The 20,221-nt window shown below is 33.0% G+C and overlaps 2 protein-coding genes and 1 non-coding gene across 3 annotated transcripts; all 3 read left to right on the top strand.

Annotated features, from left to right (window-relative positions):
• Nucleotides 1-6,898: 6,898 nt before the first annotated feature.
• LOC129216308 (scavenger receptor class B member 1-like) lies at nucleotides 6,899-7,546 on the top strand. The gene has a single exon (XM_054850518.1). It carries the CDS (start codon nucleotides 6,899-6,901, stop codon nucleotides 7,544-7,546), a length of 648 nt encoding a protein of 215 aa, XP_054706493.1.
• Nucleotides 7,547-13,715: 6,169 nt separating this feature from the next.
• On the top strand, nucleotides 13,716-13,832 carry Trnal-caa (transfer RNA leucine (anticodon CAA)). The gene is made up of 2 exons: nucleotides 13,716-13,753; nucleotides 13,787-13,832. It is a non-coding gene; the product is annotated as a tRNA-Leu (tRNA).
• A 3,957-nt stretch (nucleotides 13,833-17,789) lies between these two features.
• Nucleotides 17,790-19,361, top strand: LOC129216307 (scavenger receptor class B member 1-like). Its single transcript, XM_054850517.1, has one exon. The coding sequence runs from the start codon at nucleotides 17,790-17,792 to the stop codon at nucleotides 19,359-19,361; it is 1,572 nt and encodes a 523-aa protein (XP_054706492.1).
• The last annotated feature ends 860 nt before the right edge of the window (nucleotides 19,362-20,221 follow it).

Genomic DNA, 20,221 nt, shown 5'->3' with positions numbered 1-20,221 from the left:
TAATGTGAATAATAATGTCAAAAACATATCCGAGTCTAAACAAAACAAATTACAACTTTAAAGCGAAAAAATACAGTACGATTATTCATTCCCCAATTCCTCTAACATTTTTTATATTTCCTTACTGAATTATTTAATAAAAAAAATCCCCCTCTGTCTCGTCACATGAAAAAAAGGAAGATGAACAGGGAATTATTCAAATTTGAAAGCGTTATGATTTGCGTAAATTTGCATATTAGGCAGTTGAACTTCCTCTTCGTCTTTGACTTTCTTTATACTTGGTTCCCTGGGATTGTGGACGGTCTCTCCTCCTTCACCCTCTTTATCGTATAAATCGGAGGATATGTCAAATGGTGCAAGAGGAAGAATATCCAGCAGTGTTTGGTCTGTCTTCTCAAGCAGAAACGGGTCATGGCTCAGAATATTTATTCTATTACTTGGGTGTATTGTTTCCGGTGGTAATATACGACAAACTTTGTTTGTCGTCATTTAATTAATTATGATTTTCCGAGTAAAGATCCATCACAATGCAAAAATAATGTTGAATTAGAACAGATTGCTGTAGATTCTCTCTATTCTGAACATTTATTGTGTTCATTTTTGAGGGAAACTAAATAACACATATGTATTAGCCGGAACCATCAAAAATGTGTTCAGTAAAATCGAGGATGTTTACAGTAGGGAGTGTTCAGATAGGGAGGCCACTGTACTTTATAATGTCCCCAACAATTATTCTGTTTTTATTGCGTTTTGATTTCATCATAAAGTTTAAAAGTTAATGTTTTTGAAATGATGGAGAAACATAATTTAATTAATTTTGTGTTTCCGAGGAAAGTTCCATTAGAATGCAGAAATAATGGAGATGTAGACTAGATTAATTACTTTATAATGTCCCAAAAAGCTTTTTTTTATTTTTATTTCATCATAAAATTCAAAACTGAATGTTTTTGAAATAATGTGGAAACATAATTAAATTAATTTTGATTTTCCGAGTAAAAGTTTCATTAGAATGCAAACATAATGTTGAATTAGAACAGATTGCTGTAGATTCTCTTTATTCTGAACATTTATTGTGCTCATTTTTGAGAGAAACTAAATACCACATATGTATTAGCCGGAACCATCAAAATGTGTTCAGAATATGGAGGATGTTCATAGTAGAGAGTGTTCAGATAGAGAGTCCACTGTAGTTTATAATATCCTCAACAGGTTATTCAGATTTTATCGCGTTTTAATTCCACCTTTAAATTTAAACGCGAAAGTTTTTGAAATGATGCAGAAACATAATTTAATTAATTTTGAGTTTCCGAGGTAAGTTCAATTAGAATGCAGAAATAATGGAGATGTAGACTAGATTAATTACTTTATAATGTCTCAAAAACCTTTTTTTTATTTCATCATAAATTTCAAAATTGAATGTTTTTGAAATAATGTAGAAAGATAATTAAATTAATTTTGATTTTTTGAGTAAACGTTCCATTCGAATGCAGAAATAATTGAGAATTAGGACAGACTGCTGTAGATTCTGAAAGAGAGAATATGCTGCTATATACTGCTGTATATACTGCTATATACTGTTGTAGAATTCTGAACATTCATTGTGTTCATTTCCGAGGAAAACTGGATTACGCAATTAATTTCGAATTTCCCTGGAAAATTCCATTAGAATGCAGAAATAATGGAAAATTTGACCAGACTTCAAATTTTATAATGTACTTGAAAGTTATTCGTACTTCATCACTAATTTTAAAATTGAATTTTTTGAAATAATGAAAAGACATAATTTAAACACAATTTAATCAATTATAAGTTACCGAAGGAAGTTCCATTTGAATGCAGAAGTAATGGAGAATTTGACCAGATTACAAACTTTATAATGTTCCCAATAGCTCTCTTTTATTTCATTACAAATTTAAAAATTGATTGTTTTTGAAGTAAAAAAGAAACATAATTTAATCTAAATTTAATTAATTAGGAGTTCCGAAAAAAGTTCCATTAAAATGCAGAAGTAATAGAGACTTTAATTAGATCACAAATTTTCTAATACCCTCAAAAGCTGTTTAATTTAAACCTAATTTAACTAATTTTGAGTTTCTGAGGAAAGGTCCATTAAAATGCAAAAATAATGGAGAATTTGACCAGATTTCTAACTTTATCATGTCCTCAGCAGCTCCTTTTCATTTCATCACAAATTTTGAAATTGAATGTTTTTGAATGATTATTGGGAAGGGGGGGGGATAGTAATAAAAGTAGCTATTGCTGTTGTTAAATTTAAACATATTTAACTTGTTGCAGGTACGGGACATTTTTATTCAATGTCCTAAATTCTTACTTTATCATTGTTTTACTGAATTTAAAGTCGAGAGACAGCACTAGACTTCAACAAACTATTTATTAAAAACAAATTAAAAGCGTGGTTAGTTTAGACACGCGTGAAGAAAAAGGAAAAAACAAGTCCTGACTACATTGCCCTATAGCCAGGGCTAAGGCAGAAATACATGAAATACACCGCCAGCTCAGTCGATTCCAGCCGAGGACTGCAGTTTCGTGCTTATTAGCACTCATCAGCCCGGCATAGGAAAGTGACTGAGCTGGAGATGTAAAACCTCTTAAGGAAGCCAAGAGTGCCAAACAAACTGGTAGCTAATACAGAATCAGCACTGACCAGACGAGTGACCGAAACAATGGTTCGATTCAACTCGGATATTGAAGGTGAGGCAGGTATATTCAGTAACCGAACCATTGTTTCGGTCACTCGTCTGGTCAGTGCTGATTCTGTATTAGCTACCAGTTTGTTTGGCACTCTTGGCTTCCTTAAGAGATTTTACATCTCCAGCTCAGTCACTTTCCTATGCCGGGCTGACGAGTGCTAATAAGCACGAAGCTGCAGTCCTCGGCTGAAATTGACTGAGCTGGCAGTGTATTTCATGTAAGTCCTGACTACCTCAACACTGGCAATTTTATACATTAGACAACACTGTTGCCACACCAAAAGTAAAGGCATTAGAAAAATAGAACAAGGTTAATTTGCATAAACATTAAATAAACGACGTTAATAACTAAACATGAACACGAAACATTGAGAACATTCTACAATTCAAATTCTCTATTTTCAGTTCCATTAAGAGCTGTTTTGTGGTTCTAAATTTATTGCACCTTGCTTCTATTTATCGGCAAGTAAGTTTTCATTGGTCGTCAACTAAATTTTCCCAGTGCCTATAAGAAAAAACGTGTTTTGATTAGATTTGGGTAGGGGTTAGCACTCCCTCCCCCCACCCCTTGCGTGTACGTATGTTTGTATGTATGGCACGTTAAATCCTTTACTTCAAAATTCATATACATTTTTTTTTATTTTGAATTTTTAATGAGAGTGATTTCAATGTGAAACAGATATTGTCTATGCATCGCACAGTATAAAGTTAGGTTTATTTAATCAAGTTTGCAAAAAATTGAAAAAAAAGAAAACGAAAAAACATTAACTTTTTAAAAATTATTACTATTAATTCGTCCGTTGACCATATATTCTGAAAGACACAAATTTGTGTTGTATTGAAAGGGTTATTAAACAAATATTCTTATTGTTGAACAATTACTCATAATATAGTTGCCAGATATCTATTTTTAAAGATTAAAATGCAAACTTTATCACGTCGGTAATTTATCTACAGACATTTAGGGGGGGGGGATATCAAAGTACGCCTTTCTCTATTGATTTCAACCTATTTTTTTTTTGCTTTTACAGATGTTTATTTTGTCAACAACATTATATCAGTAATTTTTTTTTTTTTTTTTTTTTTTTTGCACCTGAAACTTCACTTTTATTACGTTTGTCTTTTTTATCAGCATATATTTCTCGGGATTATTCTTTTCAGTCAGTTGTATTAATGGATATAAAAATACAAGTGCAAATATTTTTATGAAAGTTCTACAGCTATTTAGTTACGATAACAAATGCAAATACTTTTAAAATATGACTGCAGTTTCAAAAGAAGTTAAAAAACTAAAGAAAATTTCTGCTTGTAATATTTTTACTGTTGATGATTTAAAGCTTAGTTTATAAATGTCCTTGCCCTGCATTTATAACTTTTTATTCATACAAACAATACACTTAAAAAGGTGTTTTTGTCTCTTTTTTTAGTAATTGTAGTTTGGTTTCAGCTCAAAAAAGAACCGCTTTTGTTAGATGAATGCTGCGACATTATTAATGTTGCTATCTTGTGCCAGCTAGACTGGCAATTTGGTGTGCATTGCTTCACTTTTCCAAGACCGTCTTCCACACTACACACTTGCCATATGCACCCGTTTTATACCGTAGGCAACCAATAACAGCACAACAACACATTCACACGAAAAAAAGAAAGGAAGTACATCCATGCCCGGACCGGGATTCGAACCTGAGACTTCCATACTGCAATCAGACTTCTCTGCCCACTATACCAGGCAGACGGCATTAATGATGAAACAAACATTAGTTTTCATTATTTTTTATGCCATGCTTTGGTGGGTTTGAAAGAGTCGTTTTCTCTGTGTGCCTCTGAGAGAAAGAGGTTAAATATCGCTGCCTGAAATACTAGTAAATAATCAGATAGAATTTCTAATACAATATTCACGTAGGAGAAACAACAAATCGCAACTAGGAAGATGTTAGCCAAACATCTCGAAGCATTTCCTCAAAGTGCCAAATGCGGCACGAATATCCAATCAGTAGCTCGATTGTTTCGCCATTTCGTTCTTACTTTTTTTTTTTTTTTTTTGCCTACTTTCCTGTAAAAGCAAAAGAAGGCTTAGTGAAATTCTAAAATATCGCTAAAAATATAAATAATTAAAAAAAAAACATAAAAATTAAAATAATTAAACTAATACTAAAAATTAAAAACTAACAAACATTGTTTTGAGATTTAGAAAATGTGTCTCTCGGTCCGTCTATAGGACTTTTGAGTGAACAATTCAATCCTAGCAAAAAATTTCTTTTCGAAATATCTCGACGAGGACACCTCACCCTTTTTGTTTTGAACATTTTTTCGTTCCATTTTAAACAGTTCAAAAAGATTTAACACTAGAGTATACGGGGAAACTTAGGTCCATATAAACCCCCAATTTATAGGCAAAGTTTCTTCAAACAATCCTCGCTAGAAACTATTTCAACTCGTTTAACTATTTCAAGAGCATTTTGTAAGCAATTCAAAATTTTATAACATTAATGACAACCCAAAAAATATTTTTGGTACCAAAAACTTTCAAAAAATGTGTAGAGTGAATCAGTGAATGTATTCTTAGTTTTGGCCTTCAAGAAATAGAAAAAGTTACTAATAAAAATTATAATACCATATTTAGTAGACTTAACATTGATGCAATATGATTCCGATTACTTACTTAATTTCAAAAATTTTAGTACATATTTCACTTAGTATCTGATTATTGTTCTAGAAACGTAAATGCAAATTGTTGAAAAATAAATGAATAACGGAATAATAGCGATTTTCTTTTGTTACTTGTTCATAAACAATGTTAGCATATTTTAAATACTTTAACTGAGAAATGAAAACTAACTACGCTTTGAATTTCCATTAAAAAATAATGGAAATAAAATGCTTCAAAGACAAAAGTTCAGCATTTTAATATGTTTTTGATTCATACAATAAACGCTCTTCTGGGCTTCAGAAACTATGTAGGTGCTATGGAATTAAAATGATCACTTTGGAAAAAATTGAAAACATTTCAGAATATTGATCGTAAAAGAAAGCATAGGTTTTGCCACCCGAACAAGCTCAGCTGTTTGTTTGTTAGTGTTTTCTTTTTCTTTTTTGAAAGTTCCTTTCACGTTTATCTGAATGCTGGATGACCTCTCTTCCCCCTTCTTTTGTGCCCTTCACCACGCCCTCTAACCTTGGAATGACCCTTATCAAAGAAACAGGGACCAACCGCAGTCTTAACACACCTCCCGAAGTGACCACGCATCACGTACAACACTCTCGTTCAAGATATGATTTTTACTGGGGATCGTATTTCAACAGTATTTTTGCTGTTTTTAGCTTTAATTTTCCTGATTGTTACAGTGTTTCTTTTCGGATTCCCTGTGGCTTATCATTTCGTATTAGAAAATGAACTGACACTTAGAAATGAATCAGCTTTATTCCGTGTATGGAAAGCTGGCTCTTTAAATAAACATCAAAAACTATATTTTTTCAATATAACAAATGGACTTGGATTTCTCCGTGGAAATATGAATATCAGTGAAATTGGACCTTTTACTTATCGCTTGTTATGGCAAAAGAAAGATATTGCGTGGCACGAAAATTATACGTTGTCTTACAATCGAGGAAGAAAATTGCAATTTGTGCCAGAAGTGTCAATTGCAGAAGAAAATTCAACTATTTTCTCCCTAAATTTTCCTCTTATTTTCACTTTAGAAGCATTTGGGAATGATAGTGTTGCAAGAAAAGAATATATGCAGAAATGGGGAATTACCAGCGATAAATTTGTGAAACAAACAACTGTCGGTCAAATTTTATACGATTCACAAGATGCCTTATCTCAACCGGCCAAATCAATGGATGTCTCTACGATGTTTTCATGGATTAATTCAATAAATGGATCCCAACGAGATAGCTTCTCAGTTTTCACTGGAGAAAACGGCCTCTCTAATTTAAATATCATTGACAGGTGGAATGGAAATTCGATACTGAATTTTTCGAAGAATAAGACTTGTGATATGATCAATGGAGCCACCATAGGATTCGGACCCCCACTAGCGAGAAACAGAACTGATTATACTTTTTTCGAGCCAGCTCTTTGTCGATCTTTAACATTTCATCAATATCCGCCAATCGAAGATAGATTTTCTATAAGAACGTTTGAAATTTCGACCGGGGAATTTTCTAATGAATCAGACTGCCCGATGTACGAGCCCAATCCAGATTTTAAATTTGGACTCTTAGACGTAAGCACATGCTACAATAATGCTCCATTAATAATGTCATTTCCACATTATTTATTATCGAATTATTCTTTATTCCAGAATATTTCGAATTTAGAGCCGAATGTATCCGCACATTCCTCGTACTTGAAGATCGATCCGGTATCAGGAATCACTACGGACTTTATTCTACGCTATCAATACAATATACGTGTTTCAGAGTACGATTTGGATGGAGTACGAAAGGCTTCTAAAGACATCTATCCATTACTTTGGGTAGAACTTAGCGGGACACCAACAGAGAATCTCAATAATTTCTTGTATTACACAGTTGATATACCGGAATATTTTTTAAACAACATGCTTCCAAAAGCGTTGTTTGTCCTTCTATGCATTATCGTTATAGTATGCTCTCATCTTTATTTAACTCGAGAAGAATTCTGCTGGAATCGTAAAAGGCGAACTCAGGAAAATTCGCCATTAAATTTTGGAATTGTGAAAAGTTACCTTTCTGTACGATGTATAGGTGCAGCAGATGATGTTCAGACTGGCACTTCAGATCCTGCGCCCTCTTCGTCTGGCCTTACTTCAGAACGTTGTCAAGGAAATAATAAGGATTGTGACAGCTGAAATATTATCTTCGAAGCGCTCTTGGACCACATCTCTGGTCAAAGGAACAGGTAATATAATGTTATTTCCTAAATTGCAGGGAAACCCCAATAACTTGTTGCGTTTATAACCAGGTACTGAATCTTCTGCTATCGCAATTCTATATAGCCTCGAAAATCCGCATTCATCGGGAATTCGGACTGTCCGTATTTTGAATTTTTCGGCATTTAAAGTTACATAAAAAGTAAAATAAAATGAAAGGCAGTCACGGGACTGGCCAAAAGAAGCTGCGCTTCTGTCGAATAATATAAACTTATAATGATGAAAGTGCTTTAAAACGACGAATCAAATTGAGTTTCAATTAATACAGGGAAATTTATTAACTTCAACATTATAAGCTTATGTTATTCAATAAAAGCATAGTTTCTGTTGTTCAGTTTCAAGACTACTTTTCCAACTTTTTTTTAAAACTTAATTCTCTCCCAGCTAGGTTTGGTACACCAAGCTTTCGGTTAACACCCGAACGCGTTAGCCGATTGCGCCACAGAAGCTTCGCAACAGATGAACTGTTAAACTCGTTAACATGTACAAAACTCTGCGCATGTGCTTTGAAGATAGCGGGAGGAACACTTTTTCATGTCTTTTTTCCCCCACAGTTCACCCTGGCCGCCAACGTCCGATAAGAAGCATAGCTTCAATAAAAAAATTAATTTTGTCAAAACCGATTTTTTTTCTTTTCAAGTAAAATTAAAAAAAAAAGGCTATTAACTATGGAATACAAAATTCAAACGAGCTGTTAAAATAACATTTAAATGAACGAAATCTAAGAACATACAATTTTATTAAAAAGCAGTTTCCTTAGCAATCACCATAAATTATGGAACACAAAGTTCAAACAAGTGATAGATTAAAATTGATCAACCAAGATTTCGATTATTCGATTACAATACTTTTTGTCACTTTTTTTTAAAAATGGGGGACTTGAAGGGTCGTTAAGTGTTTCATTCTTCATTTTTTTTTGACTTTTAACTTTTACTAGCAACGAATTCGGTTTAAAAAAAAAAAAAAAAAAAAACCCGGAACTTAGGATTTTAGATTTTAGAACTCGGGATTTTGGAGGTCGTACTGTAATTCATTGTCTAAACCTTGTACTTTGCCAGAAATCGACAGTTACAGGAAGACAAAAAGATTTCCATGATTGTTAATTAAAAAAGCTCAAAATTCTATGACTAAAAAAAAGTGATGGCTTTGAAAATTATGTTAAATATTTCAACTAAATGGAATAAAAGCCCTCCTAGATGTAAAAAATATTTTCAAGCAATTGCATAATCTATAGTTAAGGCAAACCTAACCTGGCAGTATTGTGAATGCTGCGCACATCTAAATCCCAGCATTTCGACGCTGGCATTATCTGTTTTTAGTGTGCATAGTATATACTGTGTATTGTGTGATCATCTACAGTTTTGGCAGGTTTGCCCTAACTGTAGATTATGATTAAAATGTGCTAATCGACGAAAAATAATTACACGTAACATATATTGGAAAATTCGTCTGGTTTGTGGAGGTTTATTGGAATGGAGGACATTGGAATCCAAATTTTCGAGGTTTGTTCTTGTTGCTGAGGGCTTCAAGATTAACACATCAAATTTTTAATCTTTGAGCTTTTTCTGATCGTCTCCGTCAAAGAAATAGTAGCCAATCGCGTTATTGCCTTTGAAATGCCGCGCTTATTAGTTGCGATAATGTGTGCAATACGAAAATTCTGAGACGTTTTCCGGGGGAAGAGAAGACGGATTTGTGCATCTATTCCCCCACCGAAACTCAAAAGAATTTCCTTTTTTGACTATAGAAAATGACTGAAACTAAGCATATGTCTCCACTTCCCTTCAAATTTCACCATATATACCATCAATATCTCATGCGATTTTTTTTTCTCTATGCCATTGCGAGAATTGAAAAATATTTAAAAAAAAAGGAACGTTATGGCCACAACATACTAGTTATTGAAGATTTTCCGAAATCCTTAAGAAAATATTATGCGTATGAAATGATATTTCTTGGTACAATGCGATCAAGGATCTTTAAAATTAGGTCTATGGAGCAGAAAAAGACTGTCGGCCGTCCTTAATTCAATTTACCTTTGCATTCGCACACTTTACACAATGCATTTATTTAAGATATAATTCGCCCATTTGAAGGGCAAATGTAATCTTCTTTACGCTATCACGTTGTTACATCATGTACTGTCACTGAATAATATCTATTATAGCTTTAATATAAAAACAGAATAACACGAGATCATATTTTTTACACATTATGCGTTCAATTTAACACAGAGATATCCCTTATATTATTAGAACTAGTTTCTTAAACAAGTGTACTTCAAGAAAAAAAAGTACACAAAAGTATTCATTTTAAAATGCTGCATTTTTAACATTGTAACACAATCTGCTCTTGATTCTCTTCGTACTTAGGCCGATCGTCCATTGCCACTTCGCGAATTGGCCGGCCAAAGCCCGAAATGAAGAGATAAATTTCGGGTTTTTGGCCGGTAAATTTTCAGCAATGTTGGCCAGTTCGCTGACCGATTTCGGGCTTTGGCCGCAAAATTAATAAGAAGTACAAGAAAGGTTACCTTTATATTTATAACTCATAGCATACACGCATGACATTGAACGTTTTGCGATGCATTTTGCAGTTTTTTACTTTCACATTTCCATTGTTTAAATTAGTTGTATTATATTTTAAAAATCAATGAGTGCGTGTGCGCCCTTTGGCACCCCTACCGGAGAGTAAAAGGTGGCTTTCCCTTCCCCTCATACAATGATCGATAACTTAATATGAAAAGATTATGATAAAAACCAAACATGGCAACTTTATGCTCTCAGGAGCATACAGAAAACGTGCAAACGAAATATTACGCAGTACAGTACTGCTTCTGCTTCGCCGTAGCGACGTCATAACCGGAATAGTTCAAAAATTCATAATTAAACATTAGTTAACATTAAAATTAGATTTAATGAAGAAATTAATTGTATCTATATACATTTTAAATTAGATTTAACTAATGTAAATTTGAATTATTGGTGGATACAACAAAAATTATTTAAAAAAAGATCTTCACTTGCTATTATTATTTTTTTTGTGTAACTAAAAACTTTTGTAACTAAACTAACTTTTCAGTAGCATTTTTAACGTTCCTCCATTCCACGAAAGTATCAGCAAGAAAGAAACCAATTCAAGACTCTTCACTTTTGTCCTCAATTTGATTAGGTTTTGACGTCTAAGCCCCACCTTTCGAAGGTGAAAAAACACTTTCTAATTATTTTATCCACTTTAGAGTTGTGTATCCCTTTTCAATCTAATGAGGAGCTCTTATATTTTTTTCTCTCATGAGAGAAGCTTGTAGTGACCAACAGCTTAAGGTAGCTATGGTCCTTCTCTTCTCCTGCTGTTTCTCTCGTCCAGTATTACAATCCACCTGCTTTGAATTCCTTTCTATTGTCCCTCTTTTCAAAGTCTGAAACCTGTACCTTTCCGAACTTATCTACTTGCCCCTCACAATTCTTGAGGTGTCAGGCCTGGTGAAATCTCTTGTCATGGTCCGAAGTTCCTACAGCAAACATTTCCAAATGTTTTCTTTATTTTACTGAAAATTTAACAATTGCAAAGAAATATTTGATCCAGTTGGTGCAGCTCGAAGTGTCGTCGTAACCGGAGATGCACCAAAAAAGACTGTCGTAAAATCCGGACCGGAGCTACTTAACATTAAAATTATATGGCTTAAGTTCGGAACTTTGAAAAAGTGACGTGACATCCGGAGTGTCGTGAAATCCGGGTGTCGCGATATCGCGGTTTGACTATATATATATATATATATATATATATATATATATATATATATATATATATATATATATATATATATATATATATATATATATATATATATATATATATCCCCAAATAAACATCTAGACATGAATTAAACTTACGTTAGTTACCCCAAAGTATGTTGAGACGTCACAAACACTTGGTAATAATTTCATTAAACAAGTATGGCTTAAGTAAATCAATTAATTTTCTAATATCTAAACAATTAATACATAAGCTGAAAGCTACTGCTTGTGCAAAATAATGTTTCGTAAATAGATACACAAAATAAAACAAATAATTAGGGTCTAAAAAATTTTGACAGTTCTGCATCTTTTAAAAATAATTCTTAGTTTTGATTCTTAAATTGGAAAAAAAAAATGAAGCATAAATTGCGGGGAGGGGGGGGGGGGGCTGTCCACCGAATGGCCGCCACTGGCGTTTTAGAAAAAAGCGAGGGGACACTCCTTTTGGAAATGAACTATTTGGTAAGCGCATTTAATATTTTTCCGTTTTATTTGGGGTTCAAGTGCTTGTGCACACATAGAGGAAGCGCCACGGAATTTAACGTCAAATTGGCGGTGTACTAGTTCAAAACATGAAAAATATCCTTTGGTCTTGCCCACCCCCTCAAAAATTACCATATGGTTTTTCGTTTTCTAATTCAATCCACTTTCTAACCATTTACCTAGGTTTTGTAATTCAACACTCCTACTGATTTTTAAAGTATTGCCCCATTTTCTACAGTTGTATGCAGCGTTTCTTAAATTATGTTCTACGGAAACATAGGTTGTGGAGATCACTCAAGGGTTCCACGAAACTTTCAAACTTTTTCTTCTTTAAAAAAAAAAATTAATTTGAATTTTTGGCATCTTGAATTCAAATTATGTTTTTCGCAATCACGAGCGTGTGTTTGTGTAGGCGCATGTGTGTGGGTGCGTAAGTGTATGTATGCATGTGTGTGAGTGAGTGTTGTGTACGTGCGTGTGCGTGTAGGTGTTCGTGTGTATGTGTAGGTGTTCGTGTGTGTGTGTAGGCGTTCGTGTGTGTGTGTAGACGTTCGTGTGTGTGTGTAGGCGTTCGTGTGTGTGGGACATGGACGCCACCGTCCAGCAAAAGTGGATTTCGGGGGACAGTGCTCAGGACCAGCCGCGCCGCCGCCGGTGGACGGTGGTGCTGCAGGCCTGGTCCAAAAAAGGCACGGACGCCAAAAACGGTCAAGTGAGAACAATAAGCAATCGTGATTGCTCAAAAAAAAAAAAAAAAATCTGGGGGAGGAGGAGGGGACACAGATGCATTGTTTATCACTTCCTGATTTGTGGCAAATAATGAGGATTTTATTGAAATAACATCCTATTTATCCTTGCAACAGAGATTTGAACCAATATCGCTAGTAGAATTCAGGTTAAGTTTAAAAGATGAATTTTTCTAACTACCACGAAAGACTGGCGCTTTTAATTGTTGCAACTTCATAAATGTGAGAAACAGGTCTCTCAGCTTATGTGTCGACAAAAAAAAAAAAAAAAATACCACAACAAACTTGCTGCTATCATCTATCATGAGAATTCAACTTTCTTCCGTACAGCTGAATTTACTGTACCAGGTACAGTAAATGTACCTAGGATATATATATAAAAAACAGTCATGTCATTAAAATTAAACTCTAAAATTTTTATCTGATTATGCTGTTTTAACTTTTTTTAGAAAATTGTTATGTTCTAGAAATTTATTTTTGAAATCAGTAAATATTAATGACATCAGGACAGTAGTTTCAATTTTTTCCGGGTGAAGATGAGGCGGCAAAGAGTACATACTCAATGCATAAAAATCACGCTCACATATTTGTAAATTTCTCAAAGCAGGGAGAAGTTAACCCCTCCTGACCCCCCTAAAAGACAGGCCTAATTGAAAATTTACTTTTACCAATTAAGTTTCCAGAATGTTGCATTCAAACTGCGCTGAAGATAAAACAGGGGTTCTACAAAAAAGTGGATTTCAAAAAGGGTTAAACTAATCAAAGAAATTAAAAAGCGCTGTGCTAAAGAAATTATATTAATATTTAGAATATTATAACATTTAGAAAAAATAAAATAATATTTATTATATATATATTTTTTAGTTTTAAGGAAAAAATGAGGGTAGCCCATCGCTTTTTCTCAACCCTGTGTATGCCACCGTATTAATCTTATATTAAAATAATGTGCAGAAAAACATTTTAAAAAAAGTTGGCACTACCATCCCAAAATAACAATGGATTTTGTACCAAATTCGGTGTGAATCTGCGAATATAAAATAAACTAAACTACTGCAGCAGTGTGTCAGGATGGCCGAGCGGTCTAAGGCGCCAGACTCAAGGTGAAACCTTCCCAGCGAGGCTGGAATTGAGCGTTCTGGTCCACGAATGTGGGCGTGGGTTCGAATCCCACTTCTGACAGAAGTCTTTTTACCATCAAAATGCATGTGAAATAATTTATAGAAAATTTTTTACTTGACGCAGAACGAGAGAGCAAACGCATGACAAACTACAGCATAAGAGAAAACCTTTTGAAATGCTTTTAGAAAACTTTTTATTTCTTTTCATGAAATATTGCATTTAATAAAATAAAGCAATAAAAATTTACTTTTGGTACCTTTTAAAAACTGAAATAAATTTCTGAGTTAGAGATGCAAGTTTCATGAGAAGGACACCTTTTTGCCTTTTTGGGCTGAAAATTAATTTCTCACAAGTTACATAAATATCCAAAGCTTTAAACAAAATTATCTTGCAAACGTACCTCCCCATCCTTGTTACTGCAAAAATTTACTTTTTAAACTAACTGAAGTATGACGGCACTCAGAACCTTTTTAGCTTATTTTCCGTAAAAGAAAAAAAAAAAGAATAAAGGCTGCGTGATGTAGCGTAAAAATATAACAAAGAACAAAAATAAACAATAATAAATGATGTATGCAACTAAACAAATATCGAAAAAAAAAAAAAACAGAAGTAGGGATGGGAAAATAAGTTTGTCCGTCGGCCTGTCTGTCAATCTGTCAGCCCCCCTTCCCTCCCGCGACCCGTAACTTTAAGCAGAGGCGTACACAGGGGGGGGGGGGGAGGATACTTGTTGGCCCGGGCCCGAGCCTGAAGGGGGCTCAATATTTTTAAAACTAGGCGTGAAATATAGGGGTAAACAATATGGAGGGGGGCGCGGAAAAGTCCTTTGTGGCAGGCCCCAAAATTTCTGTGCACGCCCCTGATTTTGTGGGAGTATTCCGATTCGAAAAAACTTTTTTTGTTCTAAAGATCTCGGCGTAGATTCTGCTTTCCCGTGTCATCATTTTTTGATTTGAAATTATTTTCATTCAATTCTCTTTACGGAGAACATGTTCATAAAAAAGCGTTTAAAATGAACAGTTAAAATGTTTAAACATAAATGCGTAAGAGGAAATTTAAGGCAAACATAGATCTGAACTTAAAGATGGATTTGTTGAAACAAACTTTGTTGGAAAAAACTCTTAACGAAGGACTTCTTACAAAGAACGTTTAAAATGAACAGTTATTATTATTTTTTTTTAACATTAACGTCTACTGTGAAATTTAAGGGGGTCCGGGACACATTTTGAAAAAATTTTTTAGTATGTACTTTAGAGTTTTGAAATTTTTTGAACTGATTCATCATTTATTTAATAAGCAAAATCATAACATAAATATGAAAAAAAAAGATATTTTTTTATTTAAATTTAATTAGTTTTTTTCAAAAAAATGGGGTTGCTTTAAATTGCTATAACTCAAAATATTGTTGGTCAATTTTCAATTTTTTTTCAAAAAAGTATGCACAAATATCTAAGCTTTATTTTTTATTCGGCGATTTTAAAAATATTGATTCAATAAAAAATAAAAAATATTTGAAGAAAAATTTCGAAAAATTCGAAGATACTTTTTTTTAAAAAAATCATAATTTTTGCAGTAAACGTTTTTTTCAAATTCGCCGAATAAAAATTAAAGTAAATTGCTTGAAAAAGATATGCTCCAAGTTTCATTACTTTATCTCTATCGGTTCCTGACTTATAAGAGTTTGAATGCAAGAAATCGGGAAAAATTGCATCATGGAGAAAAACGCGTTTAAAGTTTTAAAGTTATGTACACATTCGTTAATATAAACAAAAATAACTATAACTTTCGTTCTATTTAAGGTAGAAACAAGATTCAAACGTCTTCTTAAGCAGAAAAAAACGGAGCAATTTTTCAAATTATTAAAAAAAAAGCTTTGTCTTGACAAAGAACATTAATTTAAAAAAAAAATTTGCATCGACCGCCTATAAGGAAATTTAAGGCAAATATAGATATAGAACTAAAAGGCACAAACGAATCATGTTGGAAAAACTCGACGAAGGGCATGTTTAAAAAAAAATGCTCAAAATGAAGAATTAAATTGTTTTTAACCATTAATGCCTACGAGAGAACTTATTTATTTCACTTTTGGCGACTGAAAATAAAGGGTCATTCAGAGTGCTTTATTATTGACTTGAAAAAAAGCGCTGCAGACGATTTTATATTGATAAAACAGTTTGCTAAGGTACATTTTAATTAAAATTTCTTCTATTCTTTAAAAATTTATTTGACGAAGTGTCCCTGAGACAAGTTAATCTTCTTTAAACCAGATAATTTTCAATATTTTTGATTTGAACAAGTATTCCTCTAAAATAGTTTTGCCAAAGTAAAAAAGTTTTGATGGTGGATCGTACAAAGGAAAATTAATAAAAGGTATGATATGGAAAATGTTCAGTAAACCAATTTGTTTATGAATAAAGTTTCTCTTGATAACTTTAAATCATGCCGGATAAGTAAGTACGTGTTTATGTGTTTTGCAATTTTATTTTTAAAATTCATATTTACTTATGACTGACAATCAAAAAAGCTATTTTGTAAACGAAACATTCACTACTGAATGTTTTAGTTCTCATCATAAAAGTTACTATTAAATGATTTCTGGCAAACAACTTTATTTATTTTTATTTATAATTATGTGGACAATTTTTAATTACTTCTAACGTATTAATTATTATAAATATTTTATTCAAAATATTATCATGAGAATCGCTGTTTCAACTTCACTCACTTCACTTTTCGAAGTCAAAAAATTATGGGGAAACAAAGGCTTAATTTTCCTGATTTGTCGTAACAGCTAAAATCAAAGTAAATAAGCTTGAGATCTAAATTTTTCGCATTGTACAAAAGCAGGAAATAAAAACTTATTTAAACTTGTACACATAAACAAACACATAAATGAAATAAAATAGAAATAAGCGTAATGGGAAGAATGTTGAAAAATGTCCTAGCAAAGCAGAGAAATAAATTGAAAAAAAAAAAGAGTAAGATTAATTTTTTTAAAAAAGAAAAAGGATATTTACGAACTTGAAACTGAAAATTAACTACCAATACACCGCTTTCTTCATCGATTGGTCCTAAATATTTCTTTATATATATATATTTATGAGATTCCTTGAATCCTGATTAGTATGTTTATACTCATTTACAATAAATGATATGAAACTGTTGGCGAGAAAACCCGCCATGAATGTAGTCATACCATACTCATCAAGTTTCACTAATGTTTTTTATTGAACGTGTAATTATTATTATTATTATTATTATTATTATTATTATTATTATTATTATTATTATTATTATTATTATTGCAACATTTCTTAAAATGTGTTAAAATTCATTTTTCATATTACAGATATAAAAACTGCGATTTTTTAACTTAAAAATTTGAAAGCATTCTTTTAAAAAACCTATTATCGAAATAACGCTTTCAGACAAAAGTAAAGCTTAATAAGTTTCAAATACACTATTAAAAAATCGATCATGCTCTCGGTATCGAGGCTCTGGGGAATACAATGATATTATACAGTTCAAACCGAATGATTATGAGGGTCAAAACCAGCTGCTCTTCTGTAGTTTTCTAGTAGTTAAAAATATGGAATCTTGTTTGTGCATTCAGATAGCAAATGTATACGCTTTAAAAGTCTCGTATAACCAGTCCAGGAACTTAATCTATTTGTTCGCATTGATTATCACCCAACAAACAGCTCTAATGTTAGATTAAGGCAAAAGGTCATCTACTCCATTAGTCACGCGGGCGAACGATTCTCAGACATTGAGCTGTACTCATCCCCTCACCACCCTCACTGATAAACATTTCTCCCTGCCCCCAAAGTAGCAAGTTTCCAGTGGAGCTTATTTTCATGCAAAATGTCGAATAGCAGGTGTACGTTAGCTCTTATCATTGTAGTAGGATCCCTTCTGATTGTTGTATCAATTATTGGAATCGGGATTTTTCCAAAAGTATACAAAATTAAGCTTAATGAAGAAACAACTTTGGTGAACAACACTGAAATGTACGCAATGTGGATCGACCTCCCTGTGCCGATTTATCAGAAACTTTATTTTTTCAATATCACGAATCCTGTTGAATTCCGTGAGAAAGGAAGTGCTATGGAAGTCAGTGAAGTTGGTCCTTTTACGTATCGCAGTTACTGGCATAAGAATGATATTCAGTACCACGAAAATGGAACGATTTCTTACAGAGAAGAAAAAACATTCAAGTTTGTTTTAGAAGAATCGGTTGCGGATGAAAGTCAAACGATTTACACACTGAATGGACCTCTCATATTTGGTTCCAACTTTTTGAAGAATCGGAGTTCAGCTTTGCAGAAGAGTGCCAATGTTTTTTTCAAATTCTCTGGAGAGAAGATTATCGTCAAAAAGACGATCGCAGAACTATCATTTCAGGGATACAAAGATTCGATCATAAAAATCGGCCGATACCTCAACCCAGAAATGCCATTCAAGAATGGTGAATTTTCATGGCTGTTTGGACGCAATGCTACAGATGATGGGCTATTCGAAGTATACACTGGAAAACTGAATCACGACATGCTGAGTATGATTTACAAATGGAATGGAAGCACTCATCTGAATTACTGGAAAGGTGATGAATGCAATAAGATCAGTGGAACAAATGGAGAATTTGGACCTGCTCTGCAACCCAATCAATCTACATATACGTTTTTTCAACCAATCTTTTGCCGATCTATGACTTTCAATTATACTGAGGATTATACACATAAAGGTGTTTTAACAAAAAGGTTTGTAAACCACAAGGCCATTTTCGCCAATTCTCAGGAAAATCCCGAAAATTATTGTTTTGAAAATAACCTGAATCTCCCCTCAGGAGTTTTGGACATAAGCTCGTGTCAGTATGACGCTCCAGTGTACCTATCCTTCCCTCACTTTTACTTGGCGGATTCCTCTTACACGGATAACGTAGCTGGTCTTCATCCATCCGAAACAAACCACAGTTCTCACATTGATGTTGAGCCTCAGATTGGAATTACTGTTGATTTAGCGATTCGGTTTCAGTTAAACTTAGAAATCGAAAATATTCCAAATCTCTCGGAACTTCAAAATATCCCTCCTGGATTGTACCCAATTTTCTGGACAGAAATCTCTGTACAGTTTACTCAAGAATTAGCCGATTTCTTGTACAATCGCTTAAAGAGACCTGTTGTTGCAACCTATGCAGTTCTTGGCTTACTGTTTGCTGTTTCAACTGTCCTGGTATCTTGTGCAATTATTGACTTACTTATTTGGAAGAGTTACAAAGCGAAAGACGACGATGAGGCGAGAAGACCTTTACTGAGTGACGGTGATAAGAGTAATTATTCTTCTGTATTTCAAGAAACAGGATCCAATAATATTTCTCATGATTCACCTTCGAGTCAAGCAAGGGGAAAAGAAAAGGCCAGTTCATCAAAACCATCGGAAAGTCGCTCAGCAAAGTTGTCAGATGAACCTGTTCTAGATGTATCGGAGAAAACTGAATCTAGTCACGTTGTCACAGCTCACATGTCTGCATCTAGCGTAGAAGTCAAGATAGTTGACTCAAGGAATCGAAAAAATGAACTCATGAAGTAGTTTGCTCAAAATGAACAATTTCAGGTAAAACACGTTTAAATTTCCAAAACACATAGTAATATCTGTAACTATAGACGCATTGATCTTACAACGAAATTAGAAAGCAAAATAATATGTATTTCATTGAACTTTTCATTTTATTCTCATTAAAAATGATCATTGTTCCTCTATTTCTAAGAAGATAAAATTCAAAAGCAGATAACTGCACTGAAAAAATATTAATGTATTCAGTCTAAGAAATTTTATGTCTATATATGTATTTTTTTCTTTTCTTTACCGAAATTTATCCATGCATATTTTAAAAAGCGCATGACAAATTTTTAGGAAGAATTGTGATTCGCTCTCGTGTGCTCTGTTTTTGAAAACAAAAAAAACCGCGCAACTAATTTCATTTGCAGTCATATTTTTAGTAATTTTTACCAGTGAAATTTAACGAGAAGAACAAATTTTCAACTCATTCCAATCTTCAAATCTGAAAATTAAATTTGTTTGTCAAGTCATCTCATGTTTGTTGCACGTACCGTTAAACTAATAACAAATACTAAGCATTATACTAAAATCCTTCATTGTTACTAGAATGTTTCTGTTATATTTTGTTTCTTCTCTTTTCTGTATTTTTTTTTGGATGATTTCTCTTTTTTTTTTTTTTGTTTAAAAAAAACACAGTTTTAAATTTTCTTTCCTTCGGTGTGTTTTAAATTCAAGTAAAATACTTAATTTAATTAAAAAACAATTGTAAATAATTTTGTTTTATTTATGTGTCTACATATGTCTTTAAAAAAAGCAACAATAATTCAGTACAACTCCAATTATCCGAACTCCGACTACCCTATTCGCTGATTATCCGAATTGTTTTCAGA

Source organism: Uloborus diversus, chromosome 2 (genome assembly GCF_026930045.1).
Source record: "Uloborus diversus isolate 005 chromosome 2, Udiv.v.3.1, whole genome shotgun sequence".
Lineage (NCBI taxonomy): Eukaryota > Metazoa > Arthropoda > Arachnida > Araneae > Uloboridae > Uloborus > Uloborus diversus.
Note: the sequence above shows the minus strand (reverse complement) of the source record. Positions and strands in the feature narration are given on the sequence as shown.

Excerpts from the sequence above, each read along its gene's own strand:
- LOC129216308 (XM_054850518.1), top strand. The coding sequence starts at position 6,899 with ATGTACGAGCCCAATCCAGATTTTAAATTTGGACTCTTAGACGTAAGC.
- LOC129216307 (XM_054850517.1), top strand. The coding sequence starts at position 17,790 with ATGTGGATCGACCTCCCTGTGCCGATTTATCAGAAACTTTATTTTTTC.